Consider the following 13,435-nt stretch of genomic DNA (forward strand, 5'->3'; position numbering starts at 1 on the left):
CACCCTCGGATGAAGGATCTAGAGAACCGCCAGGTCCGCAGCAGGAATGAAACGCAGTCTAAGTCTAGCACACCTTAAGTAACAGCAGCAACACGCTTCACTGGATGAAAACCACCCCCCAGAAAACACGCACAAAGCAGAGGGAGGCGGCAACACCAAAGCCCAAACGCACCACACAGCCCCAGACACCGTGAGACGGCCTCGGACTTCCCCGGCTGGGACCCTGTATATATGCGCCCTCCCAGAGGAATCTTCTAGAGCTGCGGTCCCCAACTCCCGGGCCAGGGACTGGTATCCCACCCCCACCCCCTGCATGGGGCTACCGTACATGGCAGGAGGTGAGTGGTGGGGGCGAGGGGGCAAGCGAGCGAGCAAAGCTTCCTCTGTACTTACAGCTGCTCCCCATCACCGGCATCACTGCCTGAGCTCCCCGCCCCACCCCCATCCAGGGAAAAATTATCTTCCATGAAACGGGTCCCTACTGCCAAAAGGTTTGGGGCTGCTGCTCTAGAGGACAGAATTCGCCCAGCCAAGGGGGCCGGGAGGTGCCAGCAGGAGGGCGGACGGCAAGCACCAGGAAGATTTACCTGTAGCCCAAGGCTCAAACAGAAGGAGGGGACAGGGCAAGAAAGGGACGTCACCTACCACGTGCCAACAGAAAGAGGACAATGCCAACTAAAAGTGCGAGGGAGAGGAGAGAGGGGATAGGAAAGGAGGTCACTGAGAACCCACAGACCACCAGGGTCGAAAAACCACGGCCAAGGGCATCTCAGAAAGGTCTGTGGACAACGTAGTCCCTAGAACAAAATACAGATCTTCTTGAACATCAAAAGAAATTTAAAAAATTAACAAGAAAAATTAGATAAAGAAGCACAGCAAATACGCTACATATAATTATCATAAAACACATTAATGTGACAAAGCTCAGAGCAAACTTTAGCAGTCTTAACAATAAACGTGAAGGATCTTAATTTGCCTTTGTTGGTTGTTTTTTGAAACAGAGTCTCGCTGTGGTGCCGAGGCCAGAGTGCAGTGTTGCGATCACAGCTCAATGCGGCGTCCCATTGCAGGGCTCAAGCGACCCTCCTGCCTCAGCCTCCATGCACGGCTTCACCTCGCCTGTTACAAGACGCTCAACCGGCTTGCGAACAAGACCAAAGCTCAGGAGTGCCCGAAACAAAGCGCTCACAAAGCGACAGGCAGAGGCTAAGGGGCAGGCGGATGCTTCACAAGGCAGGGCTGCGGTTCTGATGCTGGCACAGTACTACAGAATTCAAGCCACAGGCATTAATGTGACACGCGCTTTGTCATGCTAACAGCAACAATTCTCAATGAAGACAGGACAGTCATAAACATCTAATTGCAGCCATCTGTGTAAAGCAAAATGACACGAGGAGCAAGGAGACAGAAAACACCCGTCATCGCGAGTTTAACACACATTCTCAATGAACAGACAAAGGAAGCACGTCGTGCGCACGGAGACGAAAACATCATCAACAGGACAGATCTGCGCAGACACAGCCAACCCTGCACCCCGACAATCTGAGGATTTACCATCTCTAGTGCTCAGAACATTCACTAACACCGATGACATATCAGGCCACAGAGAAAACAACAGGAAGTTCCATGAAATAGAAACATAAACACACTCCGATTGCAATGCAAATAATACCAAAAATCATGAACAGAACAAAAACCAACAAGGTCCTCCTGCCTGCAGACTAGATGGAATCATTGGGCTTTATGAAAGGCTCGCCACTCGTGAGTCTTATTTTTTCTCACCCCGTGACCTTTCGCCACAGACCAGCGGAAGCTCTCTTGCGGACGGCTGTTTGGGGAGCAGCCATCTCTCCCCTGGGCATCCAGCAAGGCCCGGCCAGCGTCCAGCAAGGCCTGGCCATCTGACGCTCGGCCTCCCTCCCCTTCCCCCGCCCTTGTGCCAGCGTCTGGCTGGGCACCGCCTACCCTGCTGCCCAGGCCACACATCGGTCTCCTCCCTCCCATAGCCCCGAGTCCGAACCCTAGGCATCCACCCCTCCTGAATTTCTCTCACCTGCTGACTCTGCTTCACTGGCCTGGGCTGGGGCCCAGGCGTCAGTTCTTGTTCTAGGAGTTCCCACGTGGCAGCACCCCATGCCCAGAGCTGGGAACCCCGCTGTGGACTCACTGCGCCCACCTGGAGGTGCTGGCAACGCCACAGTCCTCCCACCTACCTCACTCCTCATTCAGCCTCCCGCGCTCAGCCTCAGGGGCCGCTTCTCCCAGGAAGCCCCCTCTGGGGCAGGTGACCCTCTGGGGTGTGGCTGCCAGTCTCCCTCCAAGACGTTTCCCACACAGCGCTGTCAACACTAGTGGGGCTCCCTGTCCTCGCCAGTTGCACCGCCAGCTCCTCAGACTCGAGGACCATGGCTTTAACCTCCGAACGCCCAGTGCCAGCAGCACAAGCATTCACCAAATAGCCACTCAGTCAAGTGGGGGGCAGCAAGGGAGGCTCAAGCCCCGTCAGGGCAAGGGCAAGAACAGGCGACCAAACCCTCAGAGAGGCAAAAGCATTCTAGGAACCCAGTAAAAGCTGTATTTGTGTCAAGTTACTTAAGTAAGTTTTATTCTGTGAGGCTCATTCACCTAAGAATCTCACCCACGGAAGCCGCTGCTATCCCATGTCACTCACTCACCGCTACGACTCGACTCGCTTCTTCTCTAAAGAACGTTCCAGGCAGGTTTCCTAAATTGTCTAAGCTATTTCCAGTATTCTAAGCCCAGGCAATAAGCAGGAAATCGTGAGCATTTCCTATCTATTTTCTTTCGTCTGAACCCACGAACCCAGGAACGACAAAGAAACAGTTCTCGACGTAACCATCACACCAGGTGGCACGAAGCAACCAACTGTTACACGTGTACATTCTGTGCTTTCATTTGAAATTAAGAAATTGTGACCAGGCAGAGTAAAGTCATAAAAATTTTAAGTTCCTAACCTCAAATTTTCCTGTATGCTTTTACCTTATATTATGGAGACATCATATTTTCTACCACTGCCATCCTCCGTATCAAAATAATGAAGTGATGTTTAAAAGACTGGAAAAGCCCATGGCAATAGCGGAACATTCTAAAAGAGATATGCTGAAGCACCCCCCTCAACTGAGCTGCCGAGACAGAGCTCCCGTCACTCCGCTGCACCCAGACGGCCCTTCCCCAGAATGTGCTAGGAGACGGCCCTTCCCCAGAAGCCAGGGAAACCCCGTGTCTGGGCTGCAGCAGGTCAGACACCGAGACGCAGAGTCTGCCGCGTCCACCGGAAGAAGCTGGGCAGAGGGGACCAGGGCCGGCTGCCTCCACAACAATGCCCTGCTGCTGCCACCATCAAAAGACGTCCCAGCACCCTCGGGAAAGGTGGCCGAGGCGAGGCACGTACTTGGCATAGCCGTTCAGGCAGGCCTTCTGCATGGCGTCGATGGTGTACCGCAGAAACTCGTGCGCGTCCTCTTGGTTCCCAAAGCGGAAATGCCGGGCAATCTCTAAAGGGGGAAGAAAGGGAGGGAAGACCTTGTGCCCAGCCTGCCGCCGCCTCCCCTAGTCAATTCCTAGCTGGCGCAGGGCGAAGACAGTCCGTCCACCTTTCCAAAGTGGCAACTGAGGAAAACAACAGCTCCACATAAATTCCCATAGCCCAGCTATGGCTCATCACAGCCATTATTTTCTCAGGGAGATCTGAGACTTGAACCCTCACTGCTTCACAGAAAAGCCCAGGAGTTTGAGGCTGAAGTGAGCTGTGAAGACACCACCGCACTCTAGCCCAGGTGACAGAGCAAGACCTTGTCTCCAAACAAAAAGTAAAGTCCGAGTAACCAGTTCTCCAAGAGCCCCTACAGAACACAGATGGATTATAATTATGTCATAGTGCTATAATATACACAGGTTTCAAAAGCCAAGAATGGACCTCTCTTTTCTGCCAAGTGAATGGGAAATGAGACTTTTACAGCACAGGACAACTGGTTCCTAACATCCAGAAAGCAGTTGGTACATTCCTCATCCATCCTCTTCCCAGCTCTCTGCCTGCCCAGAACATGCAACAACGCCTTCCACCTGGCCAAAACCTACCTGTCGTGACCGACCCCATGGAAGCCTCCCCAACTGACGCCAGCCCCCGTGTCTCCAACCTACTGTTCTTTGGTCTGCACCGCCACATGCAGACACTTAGCACATGGGATTCCTAGGGCTTCACCCACAACTCTCCTTTCCCTTGAACCAACTCTCTAGCACCTACTACCGAGCAAGCCCTTAGCAGGCATTCAATGCATCGATTCTTACTTTTCAGGTCCCGGATGAAGGAGACGGGCTTGATAGCGTTGCCGCTGTTAGCAAAGGCCTGGACGATGTGGTTCTGCATGACACACAGCATACAGAAGCTCCCCTGGTGACCTGCAACACGGGAGGAGCCACTGTAAGACAAAAGCTTGAGAAAGAATCCAGGATGATGCCCACACCCCAACATAGCAAAGACAGCAGCACAGGCAGGTAAGAGCACACCAGTCTGTGAAAGGATGGCTAGCCAGAGACCCCAGACTCCTGACACCGCGTGGTGATCACCAAGGAAACGCTTGGGGGCCCTGACTCCTCCAAAGCTGTAACCCTAACCATCTCACACCGTCACCTTGAGTTAAGGTCGATGACCCATGCAGGAACCTCTCCGTATCTCCACAGTATTACTTACTTGTTGGAAAAATGTCTTCTCTAATTTCTAAGTTACATTGTATGGTCAATAGGCTAAAATATTTTAGGGCTTCCTGACAGCCCCTTAGTGTGTTCCTCAAATGTGGGAACCTTTGCTCTATTGCTTCTAATAAACACCTCACTGCTATTTATCAGGGGTCGAACATTTTTTCTGTGAAGATCCCGAGAATAAATATTTTCTGCTTTGTGGACTATACACACAGGCTGTTTTGACTGTGCCATCTTGCCACTAGGGAGCAAAAGCAGGCAGACAGTATGTAAACAAATGGGCATGGACATGTTCAATAAAACTTTATTTACAAACACAGGTAGTTGTCAGATTAGTCTGCCAACCCTGCTATATATCAAACGACTTGTTCCTCACTAGGCTTGACAGTGTACACTCTTACCTTTAAAATTATGACATTTTAAATACAAAGAAATGTACAAAGAGTGTACCACCACCCAGCTCTACTCCATTTTAAGTATTTTTTTAAGTAAAACATTGGTACAGTAGTTGAACGCCCCCTCAATTCCATTTTCCACGTTCCTTTATCCAAAGTAACCACTGTGCTGAATCAGGCAACCATTACTGCCATATTTATGTACCGATACACAGGGGTCTATCCATAAACAATGAATGGTATCCGTGTCTACAAACTTACTTTACATAAACTGTACCACACAACTATGTACCATTCAGCAACCTGCTTTTTTAAAATCCATGTTGCTAGACTTAGCTCTAGTTTCTTCAATCTTACCGCCAGAATATTTCAGAGTGAATATAGACCAGTTTGTTTATGTATCTACTAACATGCACTTGGCCTTTCCATTTTGTCTGTTGTCACAAACATGCTGCAATGAATAACCGTATACCTGTCTCCTTGTGCACATGGGTGAGTTTCTCTAAGGTATAAACCTAGAAGATAAATTTCTGGATCAAAAGGCAAATAAGTTTTCATTTCTGCAAGATGCTGTCTAGATCACAGTGCGTTACCTTTTCAAGTAGACCCGTCTCATAACACAAAATTCAACCTAAATCAGTTTTTTCCACCTCAATAGCTCTAATTACTCAGAGGTACTGAATAATAATAAAAATCTTAGACCTATCTCAAACTCAGTAATGGACTAGAATGCAGCCTGCTTACCACAGATAGATAAAAATGCTAGTATTTACAAAAAAATAATTCTCAGAGATACATGTTATTACCTAAATTTACGTAAAGAGGAGGCTTTTATTTTTCGTTTAGACTTTTGTTTGACTTTCTAACTGTATTCATTTATTACTTTTATGTAGATTATTATTTAGTGTTCTTCAGTCAAGGTTTTCTATACATATTTTGCTAAATTTAGGTCTAATTACTTTATTGTGTACTTTGCTGTCATAAATTTCTTCATGATAGTTTTTTTTTTTTTGAGATAGGGTCTTGCTCTGTTGCCTGGGCTAGAGCACAGTGGCATTGGCATAGACCTCCAACTCCTGGGCTCAAACGATCCTCCCGCCTCAGCCTCCTGAGCAGCTGGACTACCTGAGTGTGCCACCAGGCCCAGCTGACCTTCCTCTTTTAATCTGTTAACACAGTAATAGTAATTCATTGAGGTGGCAACATCAGCAGTCACTTGTGCTTACTGTGTGCCAAGGACTATGTCAAGCACTTTACAGAATTCCAACCTCACAACAACTCAGTCAGGAAGACGAGGGGCAGGAGGCAGGAAGAGGTCACGTAACACACTCCAGGACTCACAGCTAGGAAGGGGCAGAGCTGGGACGCAAACCCACAGGCCAGGCTCCGGCGTCCTGCTTTTAACTGCCGTGCTAGCTCCGTAATTATGTTCATAGATATTCTTGTTACATCTTTGCATCCCTAGGATAAACACAATAGCTTACAGTTTTTTAAAAACTGTGCCATTTGCTAGCATTTTTCCTAGAATTTTTATATCTATGTTCATGAATAAGATGGGATTGTAATTCCTCTTTCTCGTATTGTCCTTGTTTTATTTTTGTTATTCGAGTTGTAAGAACCTCACAGAATGAGCTAGGGAATATTCTCTCCTTTCTATTCTTCACAAGAGTTTGTAAAGGATTGGAATGATTTATCTGTCGTAAGTTTCACAGAACACACCTGTACAATCGTCTCCACTTGGTGTTTTTTCCATGGACGATTATAAATCACTAGTTTCTTTAACACATTAACTGTCATGTGAGTCGCATTTAACTCAAACTAATTTTGAGCCCGGCGCCTCATGCAGCAAAACCTGGGCAAAACCCTGCAGCTGGTTTGTGAAAATATTACCTGTTGATGTTCTTATTGTTACAATTAATGCTGACAATTCTAAAAACGTGGATTAAATGAATAGACGTAACAAATTTTTAATTAAATTAGAAAGGATCATTTTGTTTTCGAAGTTTTTATTCTATTTTCATAAGATACCATGACTCCAAGGAAAAAAATTTTTTTCCAGTGTGGCATTCAGTGTGTATTGACTCTGCAGACTTTCTATTTCCTTCAGTTTTGGGTCAGTTATATTTTATTTCACCTTTATTTTACTCATTTTTAATTTTTGCTTTGAGGCATACTTTATAATGTACACAAATCTATTGGTACAACAGATGCATAAAATAACTGAATACACGTATTTTGGAGGTATCTTTTGCAAACTTTCTGTTTGGGTGATCGTCTTTAGGAAAGTTTGGCGAGAGTGACCCGACCCGACTGATTCACTTTCATGGCCCGTCCTGCAGCAGACACCAATCAAATTTAGGTTGGATCGGCTGCTACATCACGAACTTCACTCCTGAATTTGACTGAATCCAGACTGAAAACGGCAGTGCCACAAGCACGTGGGCTGCCCAATGCCGAGGACTCAAAGCCAAGCCCGACTGCAAAGTCGTACTCACAGCTGCGAGCGTGCTCCCTGGAGAGCAGGTAGTTGGCCAGCGGCGGCGTGTAGGTCAAGCACTGGATGGTGGAGTTCAGGAAGCAGGTGTTGCCAAGGTTGTGGAGTCCCGCACCAACGCGGAAGACCCGCTCCCACCGCAAACACAGGCGCTCCATGGGGAAGAGCACTTTCTGTGGGGCTGGGACTCCGTCGCCACAGCTCTCGTACGCATACTCACTGCCTGAGAGATACAGGGACACGGGACAAAAAAGAGGACATCAGTCTACACACAGGTAGACCACAATAATAAATTCCTGATATGTATGCTTAGCATGCAGTTGCTCAGAATACAGCCTCACGGGATAACTGGTGTGCTCATTTACTGGACATCCTAGAAAGCTCGGGAGTAAACCCAGTCATTCCACAGACCCGCCAGACCGCTTAGGTCTAGAATCGAAGACCCCCATATGGATGGGAGGACAGGATTCAGAGTGGGCGGCAAAGGAACCAAGCCCCGGCTCTCCGCACCGTGCTGTGCCCACATGCAGCCCACCCCATTTCCCTGTCTTGTTTCCAAGGCCTACTTTTGATCCTATTAAACCCGGGGCAGGGGGGCAACTTCCAAGGAATATCCAAGTACGCAGATCTCCTCCCTACTGACGCAGGAAAGTGACTCCCAATGCTGGGAGCCACTTAACATCCCACTGGGTCCTCAGCTTCGTACAAGAAAGTATTCAGGGGTGAGCCAACAAGATAAAGTGAAAGTCAGATGTATTCAAAAACTACAGAGAGTTAGAAAGTCTACTCCACAGACAGAGTAGAGGCAAGTTCTCCCTACAGAAGAGAACCAGCCCCGTGCTTCCTGTTCTTTCTATTTAAGCACCTGGCTAAACAAGGGGAGGAATATTCATGAAGGGGCCATGTTCCGACACTATCTTGGTTCTAACCCGTCAGAACTTGCCCCGCCTTCATCTTGTTTTGATCAGGGCAATCAGAAACTTTGTTTTGACATTTCCTGACTCAGGAAGGCAGTGCTGCACCAATGCGGCACCCAAAGCAGTGCCTGCCAGTTCCTGTCTCACTACCAACCCTGCGCCACTACTTCTGTGACCGCAATCTACTGACCCCATGTGAAATTCGTAAGTGACCACATTCTGTTGGTGCTCCTACTAATCAGTCAACTTTAGTCCATCCACTCAATAAACACATAGTGAGGGCCTTTCTAACAATCTGTTACAAATCTGTACCCTGTCTTCTGGCCTGTGGTTCATCTCCACTCTTGTGACAACTGGCTCCCTCCGTTTTAGGGTTCAGCAACACATATTTGCTCTTTAAGGACTCCAGCTGGTAGGAGAAACTCTTGCTGGCTGGCTCAAACTCGATCTTCTGCAGAAGAACCTTCTTGGCAGAGGAGGCCAGAAGCTTCCCCAGCTCCCCATCATCGGCCGAGTCCTTGCGGCCGGGCTTCAGGGCTTCCTTCAGCTTATCCACTATCGGCATGGTGCATCACTGTGGGGACAAGAAGGAACACAGACCTGTGAAGAACTAAGGCTCGTGAACAAACACACAACTTCTCTTAAAATCCCCCCTTTGGTCACTAGGGATGCCAGACACCACAAAAGCTTTCCTGGATCAGCTGCCAGCCCTACCGAGGAGTGGGAAACAAGGAGACACGTCACTAATCGTCTGGACATATTAGAGTTCACGTGTCCTCTCTCAAGAAGACAAGGTGCCTCCACAGTAGAGCTACGCAGGCAGTGACTGCCCCTGCTGCATGCATCTCTTTAACAAACTCTCATCAAGTGGCTCTGGATGCACACTTGGTGCTATTTCCTTCCAAAGGCCATCGTGTCCTAATGTTAGCTCAAAACAGGGAAACACTACTCACACACACACAGACAAATCCATGCGATAAAGGAAGCAGCATGCAGGCCAGATTAACATGCATGTCTGTACAGACCTGCACTCTTCAATACGAAGCCCACAGGCCACACGTGGCTACTGAGCACGTGAAATGAAGCTAGTCCAAATTGAGATGTGCTATAAGTATAAAATACACACCAGATTCCAAAGACATAGTATAAGAAAAGAATGGAAAACATCTCAGTAATTTTTAGATTGGTTACAGGTTGAAATAATAGTATTTTACAAATATTAGGTTAAATAAATTAGGAAAACTCATGTCACCTTCTTAATTTTAATGTGGCTACTATTAAATTTTAAATTGTGGCTTGCATTATATTTTCACTAGACAGTCCTTGTACAAATTGTCTTTCTAGAAGTAGAGGAGGACCAAGGGAGAAGAGAAAGAGTAAGGCACAGCCCTGGAGAACAGCAAGACACCTGAACCCAAGCAGACGCTTCCCAGGCCACTCACCACAAGAGAGAACAAGAGCAAAGTGGGCCAGTGGGGAGATCCAGTCTCCTGGAGGCAGCAGCCCCAGGGACTTCTACCACCCTGTGCTATGAAACCCAGGGACAACTACTAGTAACTTCTCCAATTCTCCAGTTGTAAAATGGCCACGAAAATGACAAAAATAATAAGCTTAGGAAGTGCCGTAGAGCTTGCTACATATTAGCCCCTGACAGAGGCTTGAGGACATCGGGGCAGCTGCACAGACACTGTAACGAAGAGGAGACCCGTCCTGTTCATTGCTACACTGGTATCTGCCACTTCCCTTCCCACCCCCCAATCTCCCACCTCAGCCCTCCAGCCCAAGCTCAGGCTATCTGGATCACCATTAGAAAAATACATCCTTCAAACTGCGCACACACAGAGAAAGACGGCAACTCCCTCTGATACCCAGGAGCTGGCCTGCCCTGAAAGAATCGATGAGTCAGGTGTGCCCAGAAGTCTGCTCCAGTGAAAGCAGGGACCCCTCCTCCACCTCTTAAGTCATTCAAATTAATCAATGTATTGTCATCTAATTCTGTACATGGATCAAATATCTTTTCCTATAAAAGCCTCTATAAAAAACAGAAACATATAAAAGTGATTTTTTAAAAAACAAGCCTAAGTTCTCTGATTTGAGGAAATAAAAGAGCCTTTTCTTATGGGAATTATCTAAGACTTCTCACCAATTGAACAATCACTGTTGGGTCACATGCAGGTAACTGTGGAATGAAAAAATACACAGAAACCTTTGTAGGCTTACCTGGGATACGTGAACTTGGGCCTGCTACTTCCTCCTGCAGCATGGAATCAGGTTCTTGAGGGAGGGACCGGGCCGGACTGGGCAGGTGCTGCGCTGGGCCCTGGAATCCAAGGGTTCCTGCTCCTGGACTGTGGCCTGTTAAATCACCAAAGCTGCAGAATGGGTGTTGGCGCCTGTGGGATGAACAGTGAGACTGTCGTTCAAGGCTGACTCTCCTCCCACTGTCTCTTCAGCCACTTCCCATGGACCAGGTGTAGCGACTGCGACCATCTACCAGGAATAAGTTGTGATTACGGCTTAGGAATATCCACAGTGCTGAAGTCAGGAGAACTGTGCTAATTAGCCACAAATTACTGTTACGCACATGACATGGAAAACACTGCTGTCTGCTCTGTATCTTAACCCTGACACTGGAGACAGGTGCAGTGAACAAAAGCTCCCCACACTTGCCAGTCAACTGCAGTCTAATCTCATTTTCAAAGAGTAAAAGGTAATAATAATCATCCCAAGCTTTTCGATTTCATGAACCAGTAAAATTAAAAACAAAAACAACTGAAGGAACAGTAAGAGTTGCCAAATTTTTACTTTGCTAAGTGTGGATGTTTTCTTTCATTACGATCTACAATCACTATCAAATTAAGGTACTTAAGAATTTTTTACAGTGAAAATAGGCAAACACACACAAATGATGGCACATGCCTGTAGTCCCAGCTACACAGGAGGCTGAGGCAGGAGGATCACTTGAGTCCAGGCGTTCGAGGCTACAGTGAGCTATGATTGCATTGCTGCACTCCAGTCTGAGGGGCAGAGCAAGACCCCATCTCTTTAAAAAATCAAATCAAATCAGGAGTCCCCACTATTCAGCCTCAAGAACTATGTCCGAGCAATCCTGATTCGCCTCCCCGTCCCCAAGTTGCTTTACAGCAAATCTCACACCTATCATTTCATCTATAAATAAAAGCAGATCAACTCTCCCAAAACCATAGAGAATAAAGAACAATCTGCAAAGTGACGACATTCTATCTTCGATGCCATGGCTTTTTGTCAGGACTCACACCTCACAGTGGACAGGGCAGAACTTTGTCATGGACCATCAGCTAACCTTTGGGAACCACACAGCCAGGGGATAAACAAAACTTGAGATATTTAACCCAATTTCACTCAAGATAAGTAACTTAAACGTCACCCATTCCTTGATGCAGAGTCAGAGATTTCAGACAAACATGATTTTTCAGGTTGTAGCAGAATGATCAACCTCTACTTCACCAATTCCACCTAAAACATTAACCAATAACCTGAAAATGATCTCTCTGAGGTGTAGAAACCCAAGAAAAAAATGCTCTTGTAGCCATCAGCAAGCCCTGCATTGTGTGCACTTACTAACACACTCTCCAAACTCCCATGGTCCAGGAACAGCCCATACGTTAATACTTAGTATCTCTCTACCTCTGGGAGTACTCAAGCATAGCTTCCTCAGAACAAACACTATATATAAGCACGTTTTCTCTCCCTCCTCCCTTTAAATTCACTTTTCCAGGAAAAACTGTATTCAAGACTCACAGGGTCAACCACGTGCTGGGAGGAGGAGCCCAAGACAGAAGCAGGCCTCCCCTGGGCGCCCTCAGATTGGGGGGGGGGGGGCAGCTCCCCACAGAGCGCCCAGGGCATCACCCCGTTCCCCGAGGCCTGCTTCTCGGCGCCCGTCCCAGGAACCGGACCGTGCGGGCGCCGGGGTGTTCCCCTCGCCATCTGGCTCAGGATGCTGCTCCAGCACCCGGGGCCCCCGGGGACGCGCCGCAGCACCCTACTGGGATAACGGGTGTTTAGAAAGCGCACGTCGGCAACCGCGAGGAAGGTTACCTTCCCCGGGGCGAGCCCTTCCCGGATCTCCCGGGGAAAGGAAGCGAGACCCCCGTTCCGCAGCCGGACGGACCGCGCTCTCCGGACTCGGCTCAAGCAGCTCCGGAGAAAGCCCGGATCCTGCGTACCCGGCGCCGTGGTGGGTGCAGACCGTGCCCGTGACCACACACGGGCCGCCGCCTTCCCCCACCCGGAGCTCTCCGTGAACGGCGGGGCCGCCCGGCGTGGACCTTCCCGACCTCCCGGGCACCCCGGGCTCGGCCCTCCTCGGGGACCCCAAACTCCTGCGTGCACAGCGCACCCCGGCCTCTGCCGGAACGCCTGAGTCCCTGCGCGGACACGCCGGCCCCTCGCGCCCACGCACCCCCCCCAAGCGCCCCCGGTGCGCCCCGCGCCCAGCCCGGGGGAAGCCCCGCCGCCCCGACCTGGCTACAGCCTACCAGGGCCCCTGGGCCGGCCCGCTGCAGACCTGCGCGGCGCTGTCGTCTCCTGCGGCCCGCGGCCCCGCACGCGCACCATCCGGGCCTCCGGCGCCTCACACACGTGTCAACGCGACGCTTAAAGGCGCCGCACCCCGCGGCCACGCTGCGCACACACCGAAAGGTCCAGGCGGCTTTAAGAGGCGGGGCTAGCTTCGGCCGACTCCCTGGACCGGCCCACTACCGCCTTACGCGTCGCATACGCCACCTCCTCATCCCGGAACCCATCAGTCTACGCGATGACACAAGCGCGCAGAGGCCACGCCGTGCCCGCCCCCTGCGCCGCGGTCCCATGAGCTCCCGCGGCGCACGCGAGGCGCCGCCACTTCCGGCGGACGGGCCTGGTGCTGC

At 49.5% G+C, this 13,435-nt stretch overlaps 1 protein-coding gene across 3 annotated transcripts in view; it reads right to left on the minus strand.

The window, feature by feature from the left end:
* The window catches only part of USP36 (ubiquitin specific peptidase 36), a 34,143-nt gene extending 21,044 nt beyond the window's left edge, over positions 1-13,099 (minus strand). For 2 of the 3 annotated variants that reach the window (XM_069482938.1, XM_069482936.1), the window contains exons 1-7: positions 13,046-13,084; positions 11,445-11,542; positions 10,746-10,918; positions 8,838-9,099; positions 7,610-7,831; positions 4,309-4,419; positions 3,413-3,515 (exon numbers count right to left, since the gene is read on the minus strand). In XM_069482938.1, the coding sequence (XP_069339039.1) occupies positions 3,413-3,515; positions 4,309-4,419; positions 7,610-7,831; positions 8,838-9,090 (689 nt within the window). In that variant the 5' untranslated portion in view covers positions 9,091-9,099; positions 10,746-10,918; positions 11,445-11,542; positions 13,046-13,084. Of the gene's footprint in view, positions 1-3,412; positions 3,516-4,308; positions 4,420-7,609; positions 7,832-8,837; positions 9,100-10,745; positions 10,919-11,444; positions 11,543-13,030 lie in introns of all 3 variants that reach the window. The other variant, XM_069482937.1, reaches the window with a different exon arrangement.
* Between the last annotated feature and the right edge of the window lie 336 nt (positions 13,100-13,435).

This window comes from Eulemur rufifrons, chromosome 9, assembly GCF_041146395.1.
Source record: "Eulemur rufifrons isolate Redbay chromosome 9, OSU_ERuf_1, whole genome shotgun sequence".
Taxonomy (NCBI): domain Eukaryota; kingdom Metazoa; phylum Chordata; class Mammalia; order Primates; family Lemuridae; genus Eulemur; species Eulemur rufifrons.